At 31.5% G+C, this 24,468-nt stretch overlaps 1 protein-coding gene across 10 annotated transcripts; it reads right to left on the bottom strand.

The window, feature by feature from the left end:
• Positions 1-1,264: 1,264 nt before the first annotated feature.
• Positions 1,265-14,088, bottom strand: LOC141451886 (RNA-binding protein lark-like). 10 transcript variants are annotated; one of them, XR_012457162.1, is made up of 11 exons: positions 13,280-13,430; positions 12,394-12,541; positions 12,072-12,308; positions 11,862-12,001; positions 11,715-11,762; positions 11,503-11,638; positions 10,385-10,641; positions 10,206-10,271; positions 5,320-5,498; positions 3,363-3,689; positions 1,265-1,509 (listed from the first exon to the last, which is right to left on the bottom strand). XR_012457162.1 is itself a non-coding variant. In XM_074123662.1 (9 exons), the coding sequence occupies exons 2-9, from the start codon at positions 12,532-12,534 to the stop codon at positions 3,632-3,634; spliced, it is 1,083 nt and encodes a 360-aa protein (XP_073979763.1). In that variant the 5' UTR covers positions 12,535-12,541; positions 13,280-13,430; the 3' UTR covers positions 1,265-3,631. The 10 variants fall into 10 exon arrangements, 4 of the variants coding, with proteins under 4 accessions (XP_073979763.1, XP_073979765.1, XP_073979764.1 ...); XR_012457161.1 differs by having other exon boundaries at positions 5,117-5,498; XR_012457160.1 differs by lacking the exons at positions 5,320-5,498; positions 13,280-13,430 and adding an exon at positions 14,067-14,088.
• Positions 14,089-24,468: the final 10,380 nt, after the last annotated feature.

Consider the following 24,468-nt stretch of genomic DNA (forward strand, 5'->3'; position numbering starts at 1 on the left):
TTAGATTACACCAAAGAAATAAGCACGCTGGTAGATTTGCCAAGAAGATCATTCTTCACATACCATTCCATGCTTTAGCGTAAGTCATTAAAGTAATAATTTTACTCACTTTATAGAAGTTAATTCTATAGAAAGTACGATGAAAGTATTTCCACCTTCTACGTTTCGTTGACTTCGTTAACTGACTTCTAAGTTCTAAAGAATGGATAACATAAAATTCAGCTCTCAAAAAAAGTTGAGATTGTTTCATAAGTTTTCTCAGGTTATTGCCGAAAAGCTACACACAATTTAAGGACTGATGGTTTTAAAAAATTTAAAAAAAAAAACAAGTACAGAAGCAGAAAGCAAATTAGTTTTTACTGATCAATAAACTTGTATCTGATGTGAAATGTTCTTTTAATAAGGTAGTCCCATTAATTGAGGGAGCGATGACTTGTCTAAATGTTCCAATTGCTTCCACCTACTTTACAATCTCAAGTTTACCAAGTTTACGGCCGTCGTCTTTTGCCTGCCTTATTCTTTTAGAGTGTCAAATATTTGTCTTCTGCAATCTCATTAAGAAAAAAAAAATACCCTAAACAATATCCAATTGGCAAACTTAGATCATGTTAAAAAAATACATTTAATGATTTCCATTCTGAAATCTAGTCAGTTAGGGAGGTCTTGAAGAATAGTCTTATTTAACCAACCTGAGTTCCACCGAGTTGTCAAGACCTACAAACAAGATTCCAGAACATAAAAGAAGGAAAAGATAAGGTTAAATGAGTGGATAACATCAAAATTCAGCCCTAAAAAAAGTTGAGATTTTTTCTGACGTTTTCTCTAACTTACAAACCACTAAACTAAAATGTTTATTTTCAATAAAAATAATCTAATATCTTAGTTAAATAAACAGATTCTGTAGATACATAGAGTGCTCAGAAGGAACGGATGTTAAGCAAGTCACGTATTCGTACATTTACACCGTATTACATCAGGTCATAATACTTTCATCTGAATGTCGTAGCAAATAGGTCGTTATGGGTAAGATTAAGAGCGCAGTAATAAACGATCCATTAGTGAAATAAAACCTTTTGAAATTTATTAATTTGAATATTCACTTAATGTAATTGTTTTAATTATTATTGTATAAACTATTTATTAAGAGAAAAATAACTTTTGTAAAAGGAGTATCAATTTTTTTTTTCTAGTTTTATTTTTGTTAGAAACGTTTTCTTCTTCGTGGTATAAAATGGTAATAACGGTCAAAATGAAAGAGACAGGGTTAAATAACAAAATTTATTTAAAAACAATACTCACTTGTTGGCGCACAATAATAAATACATTAAGAAAGAATCGAAATTATTCCTAATTACTAATTTTTCCATTTCTCATGCAACTTATACATGCAATATGTTCATGTCAATATACATAATATTTATAAATAAAATAAATTTATAATAAAAATATAATACATAAATACTTATAAAAAAAAAATGCATACACACCTCCTGAACGTTGTTCGTGAAGCTGAAAAAAAAAAAGAAATCATAAAACGGCAGTTACTGTAAGAATAGTTGAACATTTAAAGGTTGTGCATTTGTTTGAGCTGCCATTAACCATTACATTTAATTTCCAATATAGTTAATGTGACTACCTTAATCATCAGAATATATTATGGAAAAGAAGTAAACATTTTACATCAAGATATTTTACGACAGACAGGCTATTCTAAATTTGGCCTTCTTTCAAACAAGAAAACTCCAATTTTATCGGATGTAAAAGCATTGCATAGAGGAAGGGATTTCAATATTTTCAAATCAAGGAAGTTCTAACTTTCTCTGTAGCTAACCTTTAATTTTTTGAAGATACTTGGGGAGACATTTAATACTACAATTTATTAAATTATAAAATCGCAAATATTAAAATTTGTATCATCTACTTCCCCATATAATTTGCATAGGGAGAATCAGATCTCTACTGTAGCAACATGTTTAGAAGTTTGCATTTGAGATCTTGTCGTATTTCAGCTTTTATATCAATTTTATTTCATTTTAACCCTCCCATATCTTTACACTTGTCATATTTGGTTATATAAATAAACCAAAGAGTAGAAAGTTACTTTTTAAAAAAAAATAAACCAATCTTTCAAAGTGCGCCTCTTTTTTTGTGGAGCAGTTTTATATATACGTATATATATACTTGGGGCTATATATATATATATATATATGTGTGTGTGTGTGTGTGTGTGTGTGTGTGTATTTTATTTTGTTTTAGTTATTGCTAACGACAGATTTGGCTTGCCAGCAGTAAAAACTGTGTGAAAACTAGCCATACCCAGGAAGGGCGGGGTGATAAGCAATCATACTTCTCAAGTTAATGGAAGGTACAACTAAAACTACCGATGCATCAAAAATTGATTTTGGAGAAAATCTAAAGCTGGTAAGAAGTCATCAAAACATGGCAGTGTTACAAAAAATTTAGTAGCCAATGACTGGCCTGTTATATGCGGAACTATTCCAACTGAGCCAGAAGGCTTCGGATTCCAGAAGCATCCTTAAGGGCAGACTGAGAGAACACATGCATTGGATTGCAGGTGGATAGCTGCGGTTCGTTTTGTCAGAACTCGAAGAGAATATAAATTCTTATAAGAATGTAGTGTTTGTACGGCTGAAGTCGACTCTTTGAAGAATACCTTCAAGATTTGCAGCACCTCCCAACTTCAATCTTCCTTAATTTTTAACTTCTTATGGAAAAATAGGGCTTTACCTTAGTTCCCACCCATCTACGCGTTGGCATTGCTTTCAGGACAGCCAAATTACATCTCCGATAGGTCTAGACGCCAATAAAACACAAGTTCCTCATAAGGTATTATTAAAAAATGCATCTGCATATAATTTTTCTTCATATGGTCTCTGTTCAATTTATGGGAGAGGTATTCTTAAAAACTTGCTCCCTTCGTAATAATTTCTTGCACCCGCTTAATACTAATAGATGGAGGAGTATATAGTTCGTCCATTCAACTATTTAATAACAGAAAACGTAAAATTTCATTATGAAAAACTTTTAAATTAGGCATTTTGGACTTTGGATCGCTCACAAAGATTTTGCAGAAACTCCATTTTGTGGGACAAAACATTAGGCTGACGCTTGTGTTTTATTTTCCAAGTGAAGTTATTATACATATTATTATTTATTTATTAATGGCAGCATTATGTTGCTATTCATGCTTGGTATCATCAGATCAGCGTAATATTGATGATTACATCCCAAATTAAAATTACAATAAAACTGAACAAGTGGAATTTAAAAACATAGATTCACTTTTAATTTAGCAAATTCTAATGATACTGATTAATACTTTTAGTTTTTTTTATAATTACCTATGTCTTCAAAAAAATTCATGCTCCTCCTAAGAGGGTCATTGTAGAAGAAATAAACAGTGCATCGCATGGGCCTTGCAGAGGGCAGCCTGAGCAGGGCAGACTCAGTGAGAAAGAAGAGGAAGCTGCAATGCACGTATTGGGACAGGAATAGCTCAGGAGTCGGCTATTCAGAGATAGATTATCCATTCCATATTATTTTGCCTAGGAGCCCCTCACCTTGACTTCTAATTCTAGTTAAGTAGACAAGTCTCGAAGATGTGCTCTAACTAGTGAGTGGGTAGAACCTTTGGACGCAGTGGCGTAGGTTTTCTGGCCAACCCCCATCTAATCAAATCCACAGAACAAATTTCATTGTCACTTATTATATTTATATAAGTTTCCTACATTCAGAAACTTCTCCACATATTTTTTGCAATTAATTTAAAAGTTTGGTATTCAATTTAAGATAAATTGTCATTAATTAATTGTTTTATCAACATTATGATACTCTCTTTCGCCGGCTATACCTGCATTTAAAAAACCATTAAGTTAATTAACATTAACATTAATAATTGTTTAGGGTGGTTCGACTTTGTGAATTAATACTGTATCCAAATATTAAATCGCTAAACGATACAAAGGACAAAACCGAGTCATGGCGCTCGTGTTGATTCAAGTCATACATGACAGCCAAATAAGGACTACCAAGTACTGGAACTAAACTGCAGCAGAGGGCCTCTTGACTCTTTTAATATTTTGGATTTTTCTTTCTATCATTCCAAAAAATATTCCACAGGTCCCTCATTTACCTCATTTATGAATGTAGGGAGTAGTGAAAATCCAGACCATTTGTAATCTGAATGAACTTTTGTTATTAAAATAATCTATTAGGATATAACACTAAATGTTTTTCAACATGTATTACATTTTTAAAGAAACAAAATTGACGGCAAACAGAAAAAATATATATATATATATTTATTTTAAGGACTTTGTTGCTACATTTCATAATAAGATTATAGTTTATTTTTTACGATTGCGAAAAAATATAATTCGTCGAATTTCATAGACCACTTTTTAAAATACACAAAATACATTTAATTGAACATTAAAATAGAATTTGATTTCTATTAAGCATCTAACATTGTTCAATTATTATAAAAAGGCCAATAGCAACTTTAATTACATAAAATGAAGGCTACACGAAATTTATAACTTCCTTCTCTCAGCTCTTTTAAAAGAAGAAATTAATTTTAAAGGGCTATCTTTTCTTGTATGATGTACCACAGTATCTATTCTACAGTTAACATAAAAGAAACGTTCCTGTAAATATTTGCAACGATATAAATATATTTTTACTACTTTTTGTAATAACTTTATAATTCAAAATTAATTTAAAAAATTAAAAAAAAAAAAAAAAATTAAAAGAACATTCCTACATATTTTCACGAACGAACGCTTTAAAACTCTTGACCCTTTATAGGCAATTCTCTTCACGGATCGTCTTACCCATCATTATTCCAGAGATAACGCCATATTGCAAACGCTAATTTCTTCCCATTTCAAATTGCAAAACTGGGCACAGGACCCTGCGAGTTCAAGCTAATACATGCCAAAAGGTTTTACTAACTGGTAAATTCAAAATAAATAATAAAACTAAAGTCTTAATCCAGAATCTAGCCTAAGTAAGTTTACATAATTTACACACGCTAAACAGTTAATTGCAAATGTGAGCATAAAAGTTGGGAAAAATAAAACAATAATATACTAACACCATCTAATCCTTTTCTGAGGGAACTTTAGTTGAAACGGAAGTATGTGGTTGTTGAATCTGCATCGGGTTTCGTCCGTTTGACTTGTCCTAATACGACAATTGTGTCCACAGATCTTATATTTACTTTTACCATTCATTAAAAAATGTTTAAAGATGAACAAAAAAGAAGGGGTTAGCTCAGTGGTTAGTGCACTAGACTACCTCGTGGAGATCCCGGGTTTGACCATGAGTCCAACTGCATGCTCTTATATTTGTCTCCCTGGGAGCCTGTTACAGCTCACTATCCGGTGATGGATAGTGTTAAGTGTAACTCCAAGTCCGGAGGCCAGCAATGCACTGAAAAAAGCTCCGGCCGGCTATGATCTCAGATGTTGAAGCGCCTTAATTAAAATAATAATTATATGAACAATACAATTAAAAAAGTTCAATATTTTTCAATGCACAATTGTGCTTCGGTGAATAAATAGCTGCTTATTTCAATTAATACTACTTAGTAGTAACATCGACCGTCCTTTTTACCTGTAGTCACTTGATTTTATCTAAAGACGCCAAATCATTGACTGCTCTAAACTTATATGTGATAAATCTCATAAATTCCTAATCTTTTATAAGGAGTATCGATGTATTACGAAGCTGGAATTGTTTGAAAAGTACCATCAGCATATATTTGCACGTTCCCAATTCAATTAGCTGAGATGATAAATCCTTTTGACACTCTTGGGAGTAAAACCCGGGACCGCTCGCAGCTCCGACTTCCGGCTACGCGCCGGTTTTCAAATAAGTTATAAAACAAAAATCATTGCGTAAGGTTTTCTCACTCAAAACGTTTTAACAATTTTATAACACCGATTAGGAGCGCTCCTTTTTCTTTTTTAATAAAAGCGGTAAAATTGCTGGCTTTGACTGCTTAATAGCGAAAACAAGCACTATTTATTTCAAATTTTGTACTATGAATTTGGATTATTCTGAAAAGTAAATGTTTCTTGTTAAGCCAAATAGTTTAAATAAAGGTACTGTAAGGGCAAGAAAACAACTCAACTTCTACCTCAAAAAAAAATATGTATATATATTTAATAACGTTAGAATATTTTATCTATACTTATTTTACTAATCTAAATTTTAAGAGATAAATTATGCTGTTCATACTTTCTGGCTAAAACATATATGATTGTTCAATAAAACAGTCCTAAAGTAAAGTAATAGTCTATTTTTTTCAGGTGGGGTTTAACGTCCAACTACCAATTAGGTGTCGTTGACGGAGGCGACTAGCAAACATATGTACTTTACTAGAAATAATTTTATAACAAACAAAGTAGTCATACGCGGGATTTGAACTGGGGATCTCCCACTTACAAAGCCACGCTCTTGACCATTAGACCAACACCCGCCCCAATAGCTCTTATAAAGTAATTAATATGTACTGACTTAATTATTTTTTTATGACTTTTATTATTCGATTCAACACTTCTTAAATTTCCAACAAGTTATTACGAGAGCAAAAATAAGTCAAATCACACAAAACATTTCATACGAAAGGAAGAGACTATACAAAATAGCTAAAATAAAGTAAAAATTACTTTTTCACTGAAAATCTTTGTCAACTCCATCTAAGCTTTAGATTTTTTGAAATTGAAAAATTTAACTTAGGGAAGGATCAACATCTAAAGTGAGGTGCGCCCGGAGCTACCTTCAGTCCACTACTGTGTTGGCCACCGAAATTGCGGCTCCTCTTGTCACATATAAATCAGTCCATTACCGGACAGTGATTGATAGAGGCCTCTAGGACAAGAAAATCTAAGAGGAGCGCGCTTGGATTTGAACTTAGGGCCTTCGGCTAACAGTGCTACAACTTACGTTAATCCCTTCCTCTAATGGATCTTTTAATTTTTTAAAGGACTAGGTTACACATTAACACAGATTGAGAACGAACAAAGTATCACGATACTCTTGTGTGAGAACGCAACCTAACATAGTGACTAAACAATGAAGCACCTCAATTCAGAAAAATCTCAATTTATGATCTTGAAATGTAACAAATCGCGCTTGTTAGCGACCAGCAATCTCTTGAGCCGCAAGTAGCAGTAAAAACTCTTGCTTTAAAAAATATAAATCATAAATGTGATTGATAACAGTAATCTGTAACAGTAAGATGTAAAACAAAGCAGAGTATGTGACACATTGACAGTTTACACAAGACCTGTACAACCACGCCACATGGAACGTACAACTATTGTTACACCCTTGTGAAAAAACATTCAACGAAATATGTTTCACGCTAATTTACACTACAACTATCTAAGAATGATCATACGCTGGAATATCCTCCACCCTGAGGCAACTGAGCGCGGAGGTAGTTCGTATACCGGACATTTACCGGAACACGGACACGCCCTACTCGGATGCTCGTCTAGAGATACAGATACTTCCAGCGGCACGAGGGATTCAACCAGTGGTACGGTACGTTCCGTTCCGTTCCACAAACATAGTTCATTTTTCTTTCTTTTTTTCTAGGTATGTATATATAAATACATATATTTATTTCTTTTACAAACAAGTCATATGAGCATCAGAATATACATTTATTATTCGTATTCTTATAGCAATCCAAGTCTCCTACATATAGCCGAATTATATAAACACTGAGTAAGAAAAAAACTGACATTTCAGAAATAAACCACACGATAATTATATTATCGTTATTTCAAAGACATAAAATTGTACTGCCACAAACTAGTTCACAAATCTAAGTTTTTATTATAACAGCAGATTATATAAGGTTACTCGGGCAATACTAGACAAGTATAATAAGATATATATATAAAAAAAATATACACTTTATATAACGACTTAGGCAGAAGGGAAAAAGGGAGTTATTTAATGAATAATGGTGAGGAATCCATCACGTTGCGCTGCGAGAGGTCTTCAGTACGGCGCGAACCGGCGCGGTGACGCACCACGAGGTCCCATTCTGAACAAAACCAAACCATCGATCAATTAACTGTTTCCTTTCGAAAAATATATATATATATATAACTACGAAGGGCATCAACAACAAAAGAAATTTTTTTAACTTTTAAACGATCTGAAACTGTAGACACTTTATTTGTTTAAGGCATTAATGATAAGGCAATCACCATCACTCGTATAAATATACAAATCAATTTACCGTTCGGCTATAAGATAATACATAACTTGTTTTTGAATTATACCTGCAAAATATATGTATGCTTGTAAAGTAAATATTGGATTTTACTTTTTTTTTTTTTTTGTATGAGCGTGCAAGAACTTGAATAATCACATCTGGATTTCCATAACTACAAAATCAAATACATATAAATTGCAGAAGTTAGCGTCGTTTGAAGGGAAATTACGGCAATAAGTAAAGTTAGTTAATGTTCCGCACAATGTATAGAGAGAAAATTATTTAAACAGTAGGATCTGATAGTGTAGATTCTCAGAGTACAACCTAGAGTATTCAATTATTACATTCTACACTTAACTGTAGCTGAAGCGGAACTAGTATACCACTCGATCACCTTTAAGTGTTGAGTTCTTAACTCTTGTTGGTAAAATATTGAAAGTTAAGTGTACAAGGTAACATGGAGATTTATCGTTTTTACCTTGTAATACGCACCGCTTTGATAAAATGCATCAATAAAAATAAGAAAAATGTAATTGAACGTGACAACAGTAAATTAGCATGAATAAAATAACTTGAAACCTCAAAAAGAAAAGTAACACTTTAAAATAAATTAAAGGAAGAAGTTATCTTGAATAAATACGTGTTTATAGGCAGATCTCAAATAGAAGAAAATTCAGCCTTAAATTAATAAAAAAATATCAAAATTAAAAAATAATAATAATAGAATCGTAATGAACTTAAATGGGTTAAAGCTAACTAAAATGTAATAATTGAAAAAGCATTAACAGAATAATGGTCCCAGAAGTTTCCTAAAAAGCACTCAACTTCAATTACTTTCTATCAACTCAAGAACGCTGAAAGCTCTTCATGAGATCAGGAGAAACCATTTCGTGCGAAATAACCAACTACGCACAACTAAACACCTCGTTCCATCCGTATACCCTTTCCCTCTCATTTTTAAATTAAAATCAAACGATCCTACTCTATTGTAAGCTATCTTTCTTGTTTCATGGGCTATCGACAACCTGCAGCTACAAGAACTTGCTCACAACTTTACCATTACAAGAAAAAAAACTCTTGAGAAAGTAATTTCAAACAAAAACAATTTAAAAAATAAACCACCAATTAAATAATTTACGATTAAATATTTATTTAAAATCAATGACATTATTTAGTTTCAAAGCTAGAATTGTGTTGACCCAACAACGCTCCACTAAAAGGATAATCTACGAGTATAGTGGTTGCAAATGTTGATAGACCAGATGGTCCGACTCCATCTCAAACATTAGCTTGCAGGAGGTGGTCAGATACTCCGCCTTAGAGCCTCTCAACTACAATGGCCTTGTTAATTGAACAGTACCTTCTCGATTAAAATTAATGAAAGATTTCATTCAACTTTAAATGTAACTGTTGCTTCTACTGAATCGAACAAACTTATGTCTTTTCCCTAAGGTCTCAACTGATTCAGTACAACTCGAAAAAATACTTTGAAGTCATTTAACTTTTCAAAAACCTGGTGTATGATGGAGCACTGTCACAACAATTCTTGGATGATGAATTGATTATTAGTTTTAAGGATTAAAAACTATTTCTGTTAGAGGCTAGAGTTCTGCGAAAAAAAAGAAAAAAGGCTAATGGAATATTAGCATTCTATTATAACAAAACTCTTTATTTCACTCCCAGAACTAAGATGAAACAAATACATAAAATAAGGACTCAGCTCTAACCGATGATGTTAAGCACACATAACTCGCAAACGTAACTTTTTCTCGCTCAATATACCTGAATAAATGACATGTGTAAGCCAAAGATGTCATCCTTCACTCATGTTTGTGGTTACACATTCCAAAATATAAAAATAAATATCATGAAGAATCCAACTGTTGCAAAGTAAAGGTGAAAAGCCTACACCTAGCAGATACAGTTAAAAATAAGTAGAACTTACCTAGAGGGAACATCATATACATCTTCGCTAAAACCATCATCATTATAGCTATCATACATGCCACGGCTAGAATAAACAATTTATATAAATTATATAACACTGAAAATGCTTTACAATTAGACAACAGGAAACAAAAATTTGCAGAAATCTACAAGTACTTAGTGTTAAATAAAACTCACCCATAGCGTGGTCCGGGATCTGGTGACCGCCTACTGAACATTCCATAATCTGGTGGTGATCGATCAAAACCACCGCGTCCCATACCACCCATTGGCATATCTCTGGGACGGGAAAGTGGAGGAGGAGGCAAAAAATCACGAGATCTCATTGGAGGTTCGCGCATTGGTGGTGGAGGAGGATATCCTCGCCTGTCGAAATCTCTCTCATCCTCAAATCTACCCATCGGTCTGTCATAGTATCTGTCGAAGTAACTGTCCTGGACATAATAATACAATTCTCCTAGAGGCATGGATTCTTATTCAAAAATAATATTCAACCCAAAAGAGCTTAAATGAAGCCGGCCACGTTTGCGCTGCTTGTCCACCCTTCGCTACAACACTAACAATTTTGTATTCTTATTTTCTATTTACATATTTGTAAGTTTTCTTTCTAGACGAGCTATAAATAGTAAATTTCTCATATTATTCCAATGACATTTCAACATTACTGCACTTTATAATGTATATTTTTTCAAATAATTGCGCAGGTTGAAATAGTAAGTCTGATTTTTTGTATTCGAATTCGACACTCTTGAATGAAATGAAAACAAAAATCATTCCGCATCTTCAGCGACGATATTATAAGTTGAGAAAGGTTAATATTCCAAATATAATACCAGTCAGCCCGAATACTAAATATTCATTCTACTTGAGGGCAAAATTAAATTGGTTTAAATATCTCAAAACACCGACTTTAAAAATTACCTAAGTGTTAGTACTAAATGTGTTTTACTACTTTCTATTATCTTAGAATTTCTCTAACAATTGAATTGAATTACACGAACAAAACAAAACTTTTGTTTCGATTATTTGTTTTAGGAAGATTCGTTATAGTTTTGAATAGCCAAGCACTGAGGTGTTAGTCAATGTGTTACTTAATTAATCTGTTTTAAACTCATTTAATTATACTCTTAGTAGAGAAATGTATAATTTACAAGCGTGATAATTGTAGAAACAAAAACGCGATTTTTTTTTTTAAGCAGATTATAGATGACGTATTACTACACTATTACACAAACGGAGCCGACCACACTACACTTATACCTAACAATGTTCCTGTTTAAATATTGAGGTTGTACCTTAGCTTTTGATCCAAATGGATCACCCATCATACGATCTCTCATGAACTGGGGAGGTGGCGGTGGTGGGGTATAAGGCCCTCTAGGTCCACCGAACATCCTGTCCCTGAAGCCCATCCTATCTGGTCCGCCACCACTAAAATTTTAATTTCATTAAAAATTGTGAAAAAAGTAAGCAAATACCCTTGATAAACTGACCAACAAACAATTACCCTCCAGCTTTAGGGCATTCCTTGGACCAATGACCACCTCTTCCGCATCTTAAATGAAATTCATATAAAAAATTATATTTTAGAAGACATATAAACTATTCATCACAATGAAATGTTCAAACAAAAGCATTCAAATACCAAAAATACCTGTAACACTGTTCTGGATCACCCATGCCCGGTCTCTGACGAACTCTGCTTGTAGATACTTGGACTTTCATAGGCTGTCCGTCCAACTCGTGACCATTCAACTCTTTAATAACATTATTAACGTCAGCTGACGCAATATGCTGCAACACCGTTAAGTAATAAATACCATTGTTTCATCACTTAGGCAATAGGTATGTTAAAAGTACTTACAACGAAACCGTAATTTCGAACAATATCACATTCTACGACTGTGCCATATTTGGAAAAAAGGGTTCGCACTTGATTAGCTTTAACATTGTCAGCCAAATTACCAACAAATATTTTTGTGGTTGGTGTGTTTGGACCTTTACGACTTGTAGCAGCTTCAACTTTCATTGGATGTCCGTTTACTAAATATCCGTTCAAATTCTGAATGGCAGCCCTACCAGATTCTTCATTCTCCATGTGCTATTCATTTTTAATACATTAATTTTCTATAATTAAAATGCATATCTTGAATATCGTAAAAAATTAAGAATAAAAATTTCCATACCACAAATCCATAATTCTTAACAACATCAATTTCCACAACTTTCCCATATTTTTCAAAAAGTGGCTTAATATCTGGCGACTTCACTGTATCTAGCAGATTGCCAACAAAAATTTTAAAAGTCCCGACACTGCTAACTGGCATGTTTTATCTGTGAATCAGATTGCAATTTATAACATCCCTTTTCTTTGAATATAAGAAACTTATTTCATTAAAAAAAAAATCTTGACTGTTCCTGCAAAAGCAACCAATTACTAAAAAACATTAAAACTGCGCAAATGGAGCACAGAGAATCGCAACAGCGATTCCTTTTCATATCCAATAGTCAATTGAAAACACACACCAGGAAAGTATTAGTGATCTAGAATATTAAGAACATGCTCAAATACTAATGCACTTTCACAACTCCAAAATCAATTATAACCGACAATAAATTAATATGGATTATCTGGACTAAAGGAGAATTTCACCAACTCTAAAACATCCTAGAAACAAAACTGCATATTATTTATAACCAGCTAATCAGAGTGTTGATATAACAATTCGTTATTATTTAGAAAACTTTCGCAATGTCAACCAATTCTTAACAATAAGAAGAACAAAACTATTAACTTCATTTATTTTGTCTTACCAAATGATGAATTTGGCTTTACTTAAAATCAAACATAAAAATTTCATTTTAAGATTCTTAGTAATTATTTTATACAGACTCCTACTACATAGTATGACAGTTGGGAAAGAGGATACTAGTCTAATGAAATATCAAATTTCTAATGTATTATTTTCAAAAACAAAGCAATTAACAAAACTCAGTGTAAACAAAAATAACACAATAATAAAAAATATTATAATTAATTTAAAATGTACTGGCAACTTGAATAATACTAACCTAGCTGTAGAATACCAAACCCACGCTATAAAATGGCGAATCTTGTTACTAAGACCCAACACATCAAATCAAGCTGCGCAGTTAGTAATACGCAGCTGGAAAAAAATATTCTAAAAGGGGTCCCTGCTGATTACTAGAAATACAATTTTAATTTTTTTTTACCTATAAAAATACATAATTAAATTAATATAATATTTATTTTATCTTGAAAGAGGCACTACCTTAATATAAATTTGTGCAGTATTTGACGATCAATCCTTGTCCTACCGAACAGTTTTACAGAAAAAGTTGTTTAAACTGTAACCCAAGTGCAGTTTTTTAATTTCAAATTCGTACAAATGCCATTCAATTTTTTAAAATATTTCATTTTAAGTTAGCGATCCCACTTAATGGCAAATGCCATATTCTTTAACTCACAGAAACTAAAATCCTTAATTTTATTTTACTCCAATAAATATAAAAACAATAAAGTACAAAAATATAAAGTAGACTACACTCAAATACAGGATTTAAAGCAATGCGGTTTTGTCATTATCCAGCTAGACCAGTAGAAGATTGAAGTTACTTTGCTAAGAAGGATGGATGCAAGATAGTTAAAACGAAATACGTTAGGGAAACGAAGATGGGTAGCAACATTATTCCCCTTACAAAAATCTGAACCATTTAACAAATTGAAAATAACTCATAAATAATGAAATATTGATCTATTAAGAACTGAATATCAAGCTTTTAAAATATTGTCTTATAATTTTACAAAAAAAACTCTTAAGTTTAATCTTTGACTCACTGGCTGGTGCAATAATATCTTCTTATCTTTACCTCCAACCTCGCAATGAACAAGTTCAAACATAAATTGATGGTCAATGTATAACTGAACCAAAAATTGACTTGTTTATTATGGTATCCTCCCACACTCATCACGTATTTCACAAACATTCGTAGATTGGAATATTATTTAGTAAATTATTCGTTTTATTAGAATACAAAAGAATACATTATTAAGATGATTTTAATTTTTAAAATTTGTTTTTGTCCATAATTATTATAAAATACGTAGAATGTTTAAAAAATAAAAATAAAGTGAAATTAGAGAATGATCTAGTGGGCAGGTGGATTCACTCTGGTTACGTGGTTACCATGACACTAGAGTCGAACCGTTGACAGCGAGCTCTACTGTTAGCTAAAGTTGACAGAAGGGCCGAGTCCGAATTCAAAAGGATCTAAATCACTACGGATTCAGTGCCTCTAATTAAAGGAGATTTAACCATTCCGCTGACTTACTGACCTTAGTCGTTATTCTTCACAATCTCTCCCTTTCTCTTAATCCCTGAAAGAGTAGACTTCAATCATTTGAAGAACAATAGAAGATAATATTAACAACTTAAGGCACCTCAACTATCAGACTTAATAAAGTAAATACGCTGCCTGGTCTTCCTCTTATTCCATAACACAGCAACCAAATGACCATTTACCAGAACACGTAAGAAACCTGGCAAAATTAAAACACGAGACCGTATGCAATGGCAATAACACCGTTAGACCTGTTAGAAGACTAAAATCAATCTCCTGAATTCTTTATTAAAGCAGAAATAACTGCATAGGACTAAAAATCCGAAAATAATTGTTTTGACAATAACTTTGTGACAGGTTACTTAAAATATATTAGAATTAACATTTTCTTCCAGTGTTCGATACGCCAAGAGGATGAAAATTGAGATAAAGAAAACGCTAGCGGCAGCTAGTGGCTAAACAACTGACCAAAATATTTCATCATGAAACCTGTTACCATTATTATACTGAACAGAGGGCAGCCTATTACAACAGTCTCAATCAAATCAATATTTATTAGTTCTTCAAATATAAAATTTGCCATCAATGACTTCCTCTCCGTACACCTTCAGGTTTCGAACTCATCACTTTAAAAATACTGCATCATCTCCCTCAAAACGCATCCAGCAATGTTAAGGAAACCGAGAATGAAAATCAACTGTCAAAAATCTCTAAACATGGTAAATAAATACGGAAACGTACATGCTCACACTCTGTTTCATTCAAGAGAAAACTGACTCGCTAATAGATTTGACTGCTGCCTCACTTCACTTCACCAGCTTTTTACAACAGAAAAAAGCGTTTATGAAATAAATATCGATATTAAATCTTAAGTCTGTATTTATTCTTGCACAGTCTTAATGTTGTGAAGAATTGGTTTTTGTAGTTTGCTGAATGGACGCCAAACCTCAAGAGAATTCAAATCTTTCAGTTTAAAAGTTACGACTCATTACTTCACATTCACTCTTCTGTTTCCTTTACTGCAATTTTAACTAAACCTTTACTACCAAAGAACACAACCAGAAGTCTGAAAAGAAATCGGCTGGGGATACCTAGGGAACTTAATTACGAGCAGAGTTGGGCACTGATTAAAAAAAAAATAAAACTCTAAATTTAATTGATTAAAATTTTTAATTGATTGAATTTATTTTTAATTTTAATCAGAATTTAATCGTAATTTTAATCATATGACAATTATTTAATCAATTAAATTTCCGATTTAATCGATAATCAAACTAATTTAATCAAACTAAAAAAATTATGATTAAATCTGAGAATTAAAGTGAACATTAATTTTATATCACCGAATTAGTTCAATTTCAATCGTTAATCAAACTAATTTAATCATCCACTTTTAGGGCTTTTCAACCAGTGGTTCGAAACACGTTTTGGCGAAGCCATTTTTCTAAGCGTCTTCAATAAATACTTTTCCGTTAATTTTTGTAGACTTGGACTTCTTTACGAGTCTCTAGACCAGCGGTTCTTAACCGGTGTTCCGGTTATAATTTAATACAATTTTAAATGTATTGAAATTTAGAAACTTAGGAAAGATACGAAAACAAAAAATTGTTCCTTTTTTTTAATTTGAATTTAATTTTAAGTTCTTGCTAAATACCAAATTTTAAATTATTTAATGTTAGTGTTCCGCGAGAAAAATATATACATATAATTGAGTTCCGCGTCTATAAAAAGGTTAAGAACCACTGATATAAAAGGTTGAAAATTTTTTGGGTCATGAATTCTGTAAAATTATGGCCGTTCTATATCTCCCACTTGGATCACGTATTGGTATGGAATTTTTTTCCCTTATACACTTTGTTTTTCTCAATTATAAACTATAATTATTTTCTACACCGATCTATAAATGTAGAAGATATAAAGGGTTGCAAATTTTTTTGGGTCATGAAATTCTGTAAAATTATGGCCGTTCTATATCTCCCACTGTGAACCACGTATTGGTATGGAATTTTTTTCTCTTATACACTTAGTTTTTCTCAATTAAAAACTATAGTTATTTTGTGAACAGATCTAAAAACGTAGAAGATATAAAGGGTAGAAAATTTTTTGGGTCATGAAATTCTGTAAAATTATGGCTGTTCTATATCTCCCACTGTGTACCACGTATTGATATGGAATTTTGTTCACATGTACACTTTGTTTTTCTCAATTATAAACTATAGTTATTTTGTGCACAGATCTAAAAACGTAGAAGATATAAAGGGTTGAAAATTTTTTGGGTCATGAAATTCTGTAAAATTATGGCCGTTCTATATCTCCCACTATGTACCACGTATTGATATGGAATTTTGTTCTCTTGTACACTTTGTTTTTCTCAATTATAAACTATAGTTATTTTGTGCAAAGATCTAAAAAGGTAGAAGATATAAAGGGTTGAAAATTTTTTGGGTCATGAAATTCTGTAAAATTATGGCCGTTCTATATCTCCTAATGTGTACCACGTATTGATATGGAATTTTGTTCTCTTGTACACTTTGTTTTTCTCAATTATAAACTATAGTTATTTTGTGCAAAGATCTAAAAAGGTAAAAGATATAAAGGGTTGAAAATTTTTTGGGTCATTAAATTCTGTAAAATTATGGCCGTTCTATATCTCCTAATGTGTACCACGTATTGATATGGAATTTTGTTCTCTTGTACACTTTGTTTTTCTCAATTATAAACTATAGTTATTTTGTGCAAAGATCTAAAAAGGTAGAAGATATAAAGGGTTGAAAATTTTTTGGGTCATGAAATTCTGTAAAATTATGGCCGTTCTATATCTCCTAATGTGTACCACGTATTGATATGGAATTTTGTTCTCTTGTACACTTTGTTTTTCTCAATTATAAACTATAGTTATTTTGTGCAAAGATCTAAAAAGGTTGACGAAATAAAAAGTTAACAATTTTTTGGGTCATGAAATTCTGTAAAATTATGGCCGTTCTATATCTCCTAATGTGTACCACGTATTGATATGGAATTTTGTTCTCTTGTACACTTTGTTTTTCTCAATTATAAACTATAGTTATTTTGTGCACAGATCTAAAAAGGTAGAAGATATAAAGGGTTGAAAATTTTTTGGGTCATGAAATTCTGTAAAATTATGGCCGTTCTATATCTCCTAATGTGTACCACGTATTGATATGGAATTTTGTTCTCTTGTACACTTTGTTTTTCTCAATTATAAACTATAGTAATTTTGTGCACAGATCTAAAAAGGTAGAAGATATAAAGGGTTGAAAATTTTTTGGGTCATGAAATTCTGTAAAATTATGGCCGTTCTATATCTCCCACTGGGAACCACGTGTTGGTATGGAATTTTTTTCTTTTACACTTTGTTTTTCTCAATTAAAAACTATAGTTATTTTGTGCACTGATCTAAAAAGTTAGAAGATATAAAGGGTTGAAAATTTTTTGGGTCATGAAATTCAGTAAAATTATGGCCGTTCTATATCTCCCACTGTGTACCACGTAATGATATGGAATTTTGTTGTCTTGTACACTTTATTTTTCTCAATTATAAACTATAGTAATTTTGTGCACAGATCTAAAAAGGTAGAAGATATAAAGGGTTGAAAATTTTTTGGGTCATGAAATTCTGTAAAATTATGGCCGTTCTATATCTCCCACTATGTACCACGTATTGATATGGAATTTCGTTCTCTTGTACACTTTGTTTTTCTCAATTATAAACTATAGTTATTTTGTGCACAGATCTAAAAAGGTAGAAGATATAAAGGGTTGAAAATTTTTTGGGTCATGAAATTCTGTAAAATTATGGCCGTTCTATATCTCCCACTGTGTACCACGTATTGATATGGAATTTTGTTCTCTTGTACACTTTGTTTTTCTCAATTATAAACTATAGTTATTTTGTGCACTGATCTAAAAAGGTAGAATATATAAAGGGTTGAAAATTTTTTGCGTCATGAAATTCTGTAAAATTATGGCCATTTTATATCTCCCACTGTGAACCACGTATTGGTATGGAATTTTTTTCTCTTATACACTTTGTTTTTCTCAATTAAAAACTATAGTTATTTTGTGCACTGATCTAAAAAGTTAGAAGATATAAAGGGTTGAAAATTTTTTGGGTCATGAAATTCAGTAAAATTATGGCCGTTCTATATCTCCCACTGTGTACCACGTAATGATATGGAATTTTGTTGTCTTGTACACTTTATTTTTCTCAATTATAAACTATAGTAATTTTGTGCACAGATCTAAAAAGGTAGAAGATATAAAGGGTTGAAAATTTTTTGGGTCATGAAATTCTGTAAAATTATGGCCGTTCTATATCTCCCACTATGTACCACGTATTGATATGGAATTTCGTTCTCTTGTACACTTTGTTTTTCTCAATTATAAACTATAGTTAATTTGTGCACAGATCTAAAAAGGTAGAAGATATAAAGGGTTGAAAATTTTTTGGGTCATGAAATTCTGTAAAATTATGGCCGTTCTATATCTCCCACTGTGTACCACGTATTGATATGGAATTTTGTTCTCTTGTACACTTTGTTTTTCTCAATTATAAACTATAGTTATTTTGTGCACTGATCTAAAAAGGTAGAATATATAAAGGGTTGAAAATTTTTTGCGTCATGAAATTCTGTAAAATTATGGCCATTTTATATCTCCCACTGTGAACCACGTATTGGTATGGAATTTTTTTCTCTTATACACTTTGTTTTTCTCAATTAAAAACTATAGTTATTTTGTGCACAGATCTAAAATGGTAGAAAATATAAAGGGTTGAAAATTTTTTGGGTCATGAAATTCTGTAAAATTATGGCCGTTCTATATCTCCCACTGTGTACCACGTATTGATATGGAATTTTTTTCACTTGTACACTTTGTTTTTCTCAATTATAAACTATAGTTATTTTGTGCACAGATCTAAAAAGGTAGAAGATAAAAAGGGTTGAAAATTTTTTGGGTCATGAAATTCTATAAAATTATGGCCGTTCTATATTTCCCACTGTGTACCACGTATTGATATGGAATTTTGTTCTCTTGTACACTTTGTTTTTCTCAATTATAAACTATAGTTATTTTGTGCACTGATCTAAAAAGGTAGAAGATATAAAGGTTAGAAAATTTTTTGGGTCATGAAATTCTATAAAAATATGGCCGTTCTATATTTCCCACTGTGTACCACGTATTGAGATGAAATTTTGTTCTCTTGTACACTTTGTTTTTCTCAATTATAAACTATACTTATTTTGTGCACAGATCTAAAAAGGTAGAAGATATAAAGGGCTGAAAATTTTTTGGGTCATGAAATTCTGTAAAATTATGGCCGTTCTATATCTCCCACTGGGAACCACGTATTGGTATGGAATTTTGTTCTCTTGTACACTTTGTTTTTCTCAATTATAAACTATAGTTATTTTGTGCATAGATCTAAAAAGGTAGAAGATATAAACGGTTGAAAATTTTTAGGTCATGAAATTCTGTAAAATTATGGCCGTCCTATATTTCCCACTGTGTACCACTTATTGATATGGAATTTTGTTCTCTTGTACACTTAGTATTTCACAATTATAAACTATAATAATTTTGTGCACAGATCTAAAAAGGTAGAAGATATAAAGGGTTGAAAAAATTTTGGGTCATGAAGTTCTATAAAATTATGGCCGTTCTATATTTCCCACTGTGTACCACGTATTGATATGGAATTTTTTTCTCTTGTACACTTTGTTTTTCTCAATTATAAACTATAGTTATTTTGTGCACAGATCTAAAAAGGTAGAAGATATAAAGGGTTGAAAATTTTTTGGGTCATGAAATTCTGTAAAATTATGGCCGTTCTATATCTCCCACTGGGAACCACGTATTGGTATGGAATTTGGTTCTCTTGTACACTTTGTTTTTCTCAGTTATAAACTATAGTAATTTTGTGCACAGATCTAAAATGGTAGAAGATAAAAAGGTTTGAAAATTTTTTGGGTCATGAAATTCTATAAAATTATGGCCGTTCTATATTTCCCACTGTGTACCACGTATTGATATGGAATTTTGTTCTTTTGTACACTTTGTTTCTCTCAATTATAAACTATAGTAATTTTGTGCACATATCTAAAAAGGTAGAAGATATAAAGGGTTGAAAAATTTTTAGGTCATGAAATTCTATAAAATTATGGCCGTTCTATATTTCCCACTGTGTACCACGTATTGATATGCAATTTTGTTCTCTTGTACACTTTGTTTTTCTCAATTATAAACTATAGTAATTTTGTGCACAGATCTAAAAAGGTAGAAGATATAAAGGGTTGAAAAATTTTTGGGTCATGAAATTCTGTAAAATTATGACCGTTCTATATCTCCCACTGTGTACCACGTATTGATATGGAATTTTTTTCTCTTGTACACTTTGTTTTTCTCAATTATAAACTATAGTTATTTTGTGCACTGATCTAAAAAGGTAGAAGATATAAAGGGTTGAAAAATTTTTGGGTCATGAAATTCTGTAAAATTATGGCCATTCTATATCTCCCACTGTGAACCACGTATTGGTATGGAATTTTTTTCTCTTATACACTTTGTATTTCTCAATTAAAAACTATAGTTATTTTGTGCACAGATCTAAAATGGTAGAAGATATAAAGGGTTGAAAATTTTTTGGGTCATGAAATTCTGTAAAATTATGGCCGTTCTATATCTCCCACTGGGAACCACGTATTGGTATGGAATTTGGTTCTCTTGTACACTTTGTTTTTCTCAGTTATAAACTATAGTAATTTTGTGCACAGATCTAAAATGGTAGAAGATAAAAAGGTTTGAAAATTTTTTGGGTCATGAAATTCTATAAAATTATGGCCGTTCTATATTTCCCACTGTGTACCACGTATTGATATGGAATTTTGTTCTTTTGTACACTTTGTTTCTCTCAATTATAAACTATAGTAATTTTGTGCACAGATCTAAAAAGGTAGAAGATATAAAGGGTTGAAAAATTTTTAGGTCATGAAATTCTATAAAATTATGGCCGTTCTATATTTCCCACTGTGTACCACGTATTGATATGCAATTTTGTTCTCTTGTACACTTTGTTTTTCTCAATTATAAACTATAGTAATTTTGTGCACAGATCTAAAAAGGTAGAAGATATAAAGGGTTGAAAAATTTTTGGGTCATGAAATTCTGTAAAATTATGGCCGTTCTATATCTCCCACTGTGTACCACGTATTGATATGGAATTTTTTTCTCTTGTACACTTTGTTTTTCTCAATTATAAACTATAGTTATTTTGTGCACTGATCTAAAAAGGTAGAAGATATAAAGGGTTGAAAAATTTTTGGGTCATGAAATTCTGTGAAATTATGGCCATTCTATATCTCCCACTGTGAACCACGTATTGGTATGGAATTTTTTTCTCTTATACACTTTGTTTTTCTCAATTATAAACTATAGTTATTTTGTGCACAGATCTAAAAAGGTAGAAGATATAAAGGGTTGAAAATTTTTTGGGTCATGAAATTCTGTAAAATTATGGCCGTTCTATATCTCCCACTGGGAACCACGTATTGGTATGGAATTTGGTTCTCTTGTACACTTTGTTTTTCTCAGTTATAAACTATAGTAATTTTGTGCACAGATCTAAAATGGTAGAAGATAAAAAGGTTTGAAAATTTTTTGGGTCATGAAATTCTATAAAATTATGGCCGTTCTATATTTCCCACTGTGTACCACGTATTGATATGGAATTTTGTTCTTTTGTACACTTTGTTTCTCTCAATTATAAACTATAGTAATTTTGTGCACAGATCTAAAAAGGTAGAAGATATAAAGGGTTGAAAAATTTTTAGGTCATGAAATTCTATAAAATTATGGCCGTTCTATATTTCCCACTGTGTACCACGTATTGATATGCAATTTTGTTCTCTTGTACACTTTGTTTTTCTCAATTATAAACTATAGTAATTTTGTGCACAGATCTAAAAAGGTAGAAGATATAAAGGGTTGAAAAATTTTTGGGTCATGAAATTCTGTAAAATTATGGCCGTTCTATATCTCCCACTGTGTACCACGTATTGATATGGAATTTTTTTCTCTTGTACACTTTGTTTTTCTCAATTAAAAACTATAGTTATTTTGTGCACTGATCTAAAATGGTAGAAGATATAAAGGGTTGAAAATTTTTTGGGTCATGAAATTCTATAAAATTAGGGCCGTTCTATATTTCCCATTGTGTACCACGTATTGATATGGAATTTTTTTCTCTTGTACACTTTGTTTTTCTCAATTATAAACTATAGTAATTTTGTGCACAGATCTAAAAAGGTAGAAGATATAAAGGGTTGAAAAATTTTTGGGTCAAGAAATTCTGTAAAAATAGGGCCATTCTATATCTCCCACAATGTACCACGTATTGTTATGGAATTTTGTTCCCTTGTACACTTTGTTTTTCTCAATTATAAACTATAGTTATTTTGTGCACTGATCTAAAAAGGTAGAAGATATAAAGGTTTGAAAATTTTTTGGGTCATGAAATTCTATAAAATTATGGCCGTTCTATATTTCCCACTGTGTACCACGTATTGATATGGAATTTTGTTCTCTTGTACACTTTGTTTTTCTCAATTATAAACTATAGTATTTTTGTGCACAGATCTAAAAAGGTAGAAGATATAAAGGGTTGAAAAATTTTTGGGTAATGAAATTCTGTAAAATTATGGCCATTCTATATCTCCCACTGTGAACCACGTATTGGTATGGAATTTTTTTCTCTTATACACTTTGTTTTTCTCAATTAAAAACTATAGTTATTTTGTGCACAGATCTAAAATGGTAGAAGATATAAAGGGTTGAAAATTTTTTGGATCATGAAATTCTGTAAAATTATGGCCGTTCTATATCTCCCACTGTGTACCACGTATTGATATGGAATTTTTTTCTCTTGTACACTTTGTTTTTCTCAATTATAAACTATAGCTATTTTGTGCACAGATCTAAAAAGGTAGAAGATTTAAAGGGTTGAAAATTTTTTGGGTCATGAAATTCTGTAAAATTATTGCCGTTCTATATCTCCCACTGGGAACCACGTATTGGTATGGAATTTGGTTCTCTTGTACACTTTGTTTTTCTCAATTATAAACTATAGTAATTTTGTGCACAGATCTAAAATGGTAGATGATATAAAGGGTTGAAAATTTTTTGGGTCATGAAATTCTGTAAAATTATGGCCGTTCTATATCTCCCACTGTGTACCACGTATTGATATGGAATTTTTTTCTCTTGTACACTTTGTTTTTCTCAATTATAAACTATAGTTATTTTGTGCACAGATCTAAAAAGTTAGATGATATAAAGGGTTTAAAAATTTTTGGGTCATGAAATTCTGTAAAATTATGGCCGTTCTATATCTCCCACTGTGTACCACGTATTGATATGGAATTTTTTTTTCTTGTACACTTTGTTTTTCTCAATTATAAACTATAGTTATTTTGTGCACAGATCTAAAAAGGTAGAAGATATAAAGGGTTGAAAATTTTTTGGGTCATGAAATTCTGTAAAATTATGGCCGTTCTATATCTCCCACTGGGAACCACGTATTGGTATGGAATTTTCTTCTCTTGTACACTTTGTTTTTCTTAATTATAAACTATAGTTATTTTGTGCACAGATCTAAAAAGGTAGAAGATAAAAAGGTTTGAAAATTTTTTGGGTCATGAAATTCTATAAAATTATGGCCGTTCTATATTTACCACTGTGTACCACGAATTGATATGGAATTTTGTTCTCTTGTACACTTTTTTTTTCTCAATTATAAACTATAGTAATTTTGTGCACAGATCTAAAAAGGTAGAAGATATAAAGGGTTGAAAAATTTTTGGGTAATGAAATTCTATAAAATT

The sequence above is a fragment of the Rhodnius prolixus genome, unplaced genomic scaffold (genome assembly GCF_049639745.1).
Source record: "Rhodnius prolixus isolate KJV_2025 unplaced genomic scaffold, Rpr scaffold_14, whole genome shotgun sequence".
Classification (NCBI taxonomy): domain Eukaryota; kingdom Metazoa; phylum Arthropoda; class Insecta; order Hemiptera; family Reduviidae; genus Rhodnius; species Rhodnius prolixus.